General features: G+C 43.6%; 1 protein-coding gene across 1 annotated transcript; it reads left to right on the top strand.

The window, feature by feature from the left end:
- Positions 1-3: 3 nt before the first annotated feature.
- On the top strand, positions 4-631 carry LOC109515588 (trace amine-associated receptor 6-like; the record flags this gene model as incomplete). The annotated part of the gene is made up of 1 exon (XM_019869463.1): positions 4-631. A coding segment is annotated over one exon (615 nt), but the record flags the coding sequence as incomplete, so codon positions are not given.
- Positions 632-3,379: the final 2,748 nt, after the last annotated feature.

Raw genomic sequence — 3,379 nt, 5'->3', positions numbered from 1 at the left:
GACCGATACGTGGCCATCTGTGACCCTCTGCATTATAACATCAGAGTGACTGTGAAAAGAGTTCAACTTTGTGTTTGTCTGTGTTGGTTCTCATCTCTTTCCTACTCGGGCGTCATTTATTACGATCAGCTGATGCAGCCGGGAAAGTATCATTCCTGCTATGGGGAGTGCGTCATCGTGTTTGACTTCACGACAGGAGTCGTTGACCTGGTGGTGTCTTTCCTCTTTCCGCTCTGCAGCGTCGTCATGCTGTACACCAAAGTGTTTGTGGTTGCTGTGTCTCAGGCGAGAGCCATGCGCTTGCACGCTCCACGCGGCAAACTCAAACACTCGCCGCCTTTCCGGGTAAAGAAATCCGAGTTGAAGGCCGCCAGGAGTCTGGGTGTTCTCGTTGTCGTTTTTCTCCTGTGCTTCTGTCCGTATTACGGTGTGTTTCTCGCACGTGATTCCTTACGCAATCACACCCTTCAAGTGTGCGTCATCTACCTGTACTATTTCAACTCGTGTGTGAATCCCTTGATATACGCTTTGTTCTACCCCTGGTTTAGAAGAGCAATCAAGCACATTGTCACCCTGCGCATACTGCAGCCTGGCTCCTGTAAGCTCAACGTACTCTAGAATCAATTTCAAGTGTTGTTCATGTAAAAGTAAATCAATCTTCGCTGAACGTCACTTGTAGTAATGCTTCGTGTCACTGTGATCATGCGTGTCTTGAGCAGTCGTTTTTCAAAGCCGTTAATGCTTTTTGGATACCAAAAACAACTGAATGCTTAACAGAGAGGCAGGAAAATGCACTAATCCTCATTCAGTGGCCCCCTTTTTTTAACCATTCACATAAAATCACTGGTCCACGTTTGAGGACTGCAGATGTCAGAGCGACAGATAAATACAAAAATATCTGAAAGGCATCACATAAATATGGAACTCTTTCACATTGTGCAGTTTGTCTCTGCTTTTATGTTTGCTTTGTATTTCTCCGCTTTCTGCTGCAAAGCCGGTTTTATAAATGAGAATCTGTTCTTATTAATTCCCTTTGCTGCGCAAAGGTCACTCTTACACACCTTCATCACAATAACATCAAACGTTTTCAACAACTCCCTTCAAGTCATAAGATGAAATGATATTCACATTCACGCCATAAAGCTTGTGTGCATTGTCCCTTTTATTTAATCATACCAAGAACCCACCACCAATTTATTTGAAGTGATTATTAACTAAACTAGAGTTTGTTGCACATCTTTAACATGAGCGGCATTGTCGATCTCTCTTTCTCGCCTCTCCCCCCCGTTTTGTTCTCGCTGCCACTGTTGCCTGACACAGCACCGCCCTCTGTTGGCAGTTTATTATATTAACTAATTACAAAAGTAAAAGTTTGCATATTTACAAGTATTGATTCTTGTTTGCCCTTTGTTAATCTTACATAATAATCGGTTTATTGTAAATAAAAAAAATAAAAAAAGAAATTCGTCAAACAAAATACAGGTCCCTGTGATTGGCTAATGGCCGGTCAGCCCGAAGTCAGGTGGCATCGGCAGGCCCACCACGACGCTTGTGAGGATAAGCCGAAGAGAAAACGGATGGGTGGAAAATGCAGGTACGCCGTTTTAAAATTGTACATGAATGAGTTAACATCAAATTAACGCGGTCATATGTCTCAATAGAAGCACATCGTTTGTGTTGTGCTTGGCGGATGTCTCCTTGCTCGGGTGGTTAAAGGTAGTGTAAAACCTTCAATTAGAACTTCTGCTTTCTGAATGGAGGCCACGGTTTTCAAATTCGCACATCCAACAAAGCCATTCTGGACTTAAACCGCACTTTTAAAAGGCACCAAAAAGCGAATACAAGCTACCGACAGAAATGGGGAGCCTGGTTGACAACATGCTATTCCTGAACCACGTGACATGGACGGTCGAGGGACTACAAGGAGGAAGGAGTCCTCTCTGAGAGGGGAGAGTGAGAAACGCCACGGAGACGGTTCTGATTTCTTACTTTGGACACCTGAGGGCGATATAGCCTTTGTCAAACTGATTTTCTCATGAACTGATGACTGATCATCCGGATTGGGGGGGACGCTTGGCTGTGCCCTGGCTTAAAACAACGACTGAATGGCAAGGAGGGTTGCGAAGTCAACATGCTGCTGCTGACTGTGACAGAGACAAAAGAAAAAACTTTCAAGAATATAGTTGGCGACTTTTAAGGAATGGGGGGGGGGGGGAACCAAGACAAAATTAACAACGTCCCAAAACACAAAGAAACACAAGCAAACTAATGAGATCACGAGTTACAGTGATCCCTCGTTATTTCGTGGTTCGTTTGTCGCGGCTTCAGTGCATCGCGGATTTTTTTCAAACATTCATAAAAAAATAGAGCAACATTTACAGTACTACATGTATATGTTTACTGTATTTTGTTATTCATACACTAATCTAACCTAACTTATACATGTTTAAATCTGTTAGTATACAGCATTAAGTAATGTTAATTACTACATAATTTACTTGAGCATTAAGTAATGTTAATTACTACAAAATTTACTTGTACATGCATGTAGACCATTAAATTTGGCCTTATAAATATTTTTTATACTCATACACATGTACATGTACCTATACGGGGGGGGTTCGCTACTTCGCGGATTTTCGTTTATCGCGGATGGTTTTGGTCACCATTAACCACGATAAACGAGGGACTACTGTACACTCGGACAAGACACGAGTGGCTGAGGGAGCTGAGTGGTTGACACAAAAGTCTGGGCTGACGAAAACATGTAAGTGCTCTATAAATACAGTTGAGTTGAGTAGAAACATAAACCTAATGGGCAAGACAAGACATGAAAAAAAATGCCTTGGGCCCCCTTTGATCTTTGGGCCCTCAGCAATTGTCTGGTTTGCCTGTCCTGTCGCGGCGCCTCTGGTCAAACTAAGAGCCTCCGTGGGGCGGACGAACTAACCACGAGGGCGCCGTGCTGCCCGTGCAGCTTTTTCCCTTTTATTTCACTGCAGTTTCAGTCCAAAATGTAGCTTCACATCTATAAAGTCTCCATTTTTGGACAAACTCGCTTTGCTGATCCTCTTTGTTGCTTGTCATGGTTATCTGGAAATCTGAGCTGTTGGTGACTCACATGCTTGAATCATCTGGGACGAGGTGGCGCGTTGTGATAAAAATTCCCCGCAGGTCTGGCTCGCAGTCTGGATGAAGAATGTTGGATTCAAACTTTTGTGTGTTTACTCAGGCTTCCAAATGGCCCCCGAGTCACTGTTGCGCCACTTGGGTTATTCGGCAGAAAATCCATGTGAGTGAGGCACACTAAAACAAAAAGCAAAACGATCACTGGCATGCTCCGGATTCTCACGACATGACTTGTTTTAAAACCGCTGCG

The sequence above is a fragment of the Hippocampus comes genome, unplaced genomic scaffold (assembly GCF_001891065.2).
Source record: "Hippocampus comes isolate QL1 unplaced genomic scaffold, H_comes_QL1_v1.1 scaffold1516, whole genome shotgun sequence".
Lineage (NCBI taxonomy): Eukaryota > Metazoa > Chordata > Actinopteri > Syngnathiformes > Syngnathidae > Hippocampus > Hippocampus comes.
This window is presented reverse-complemented; position numbering and strand designations above follow the sequence as displayed.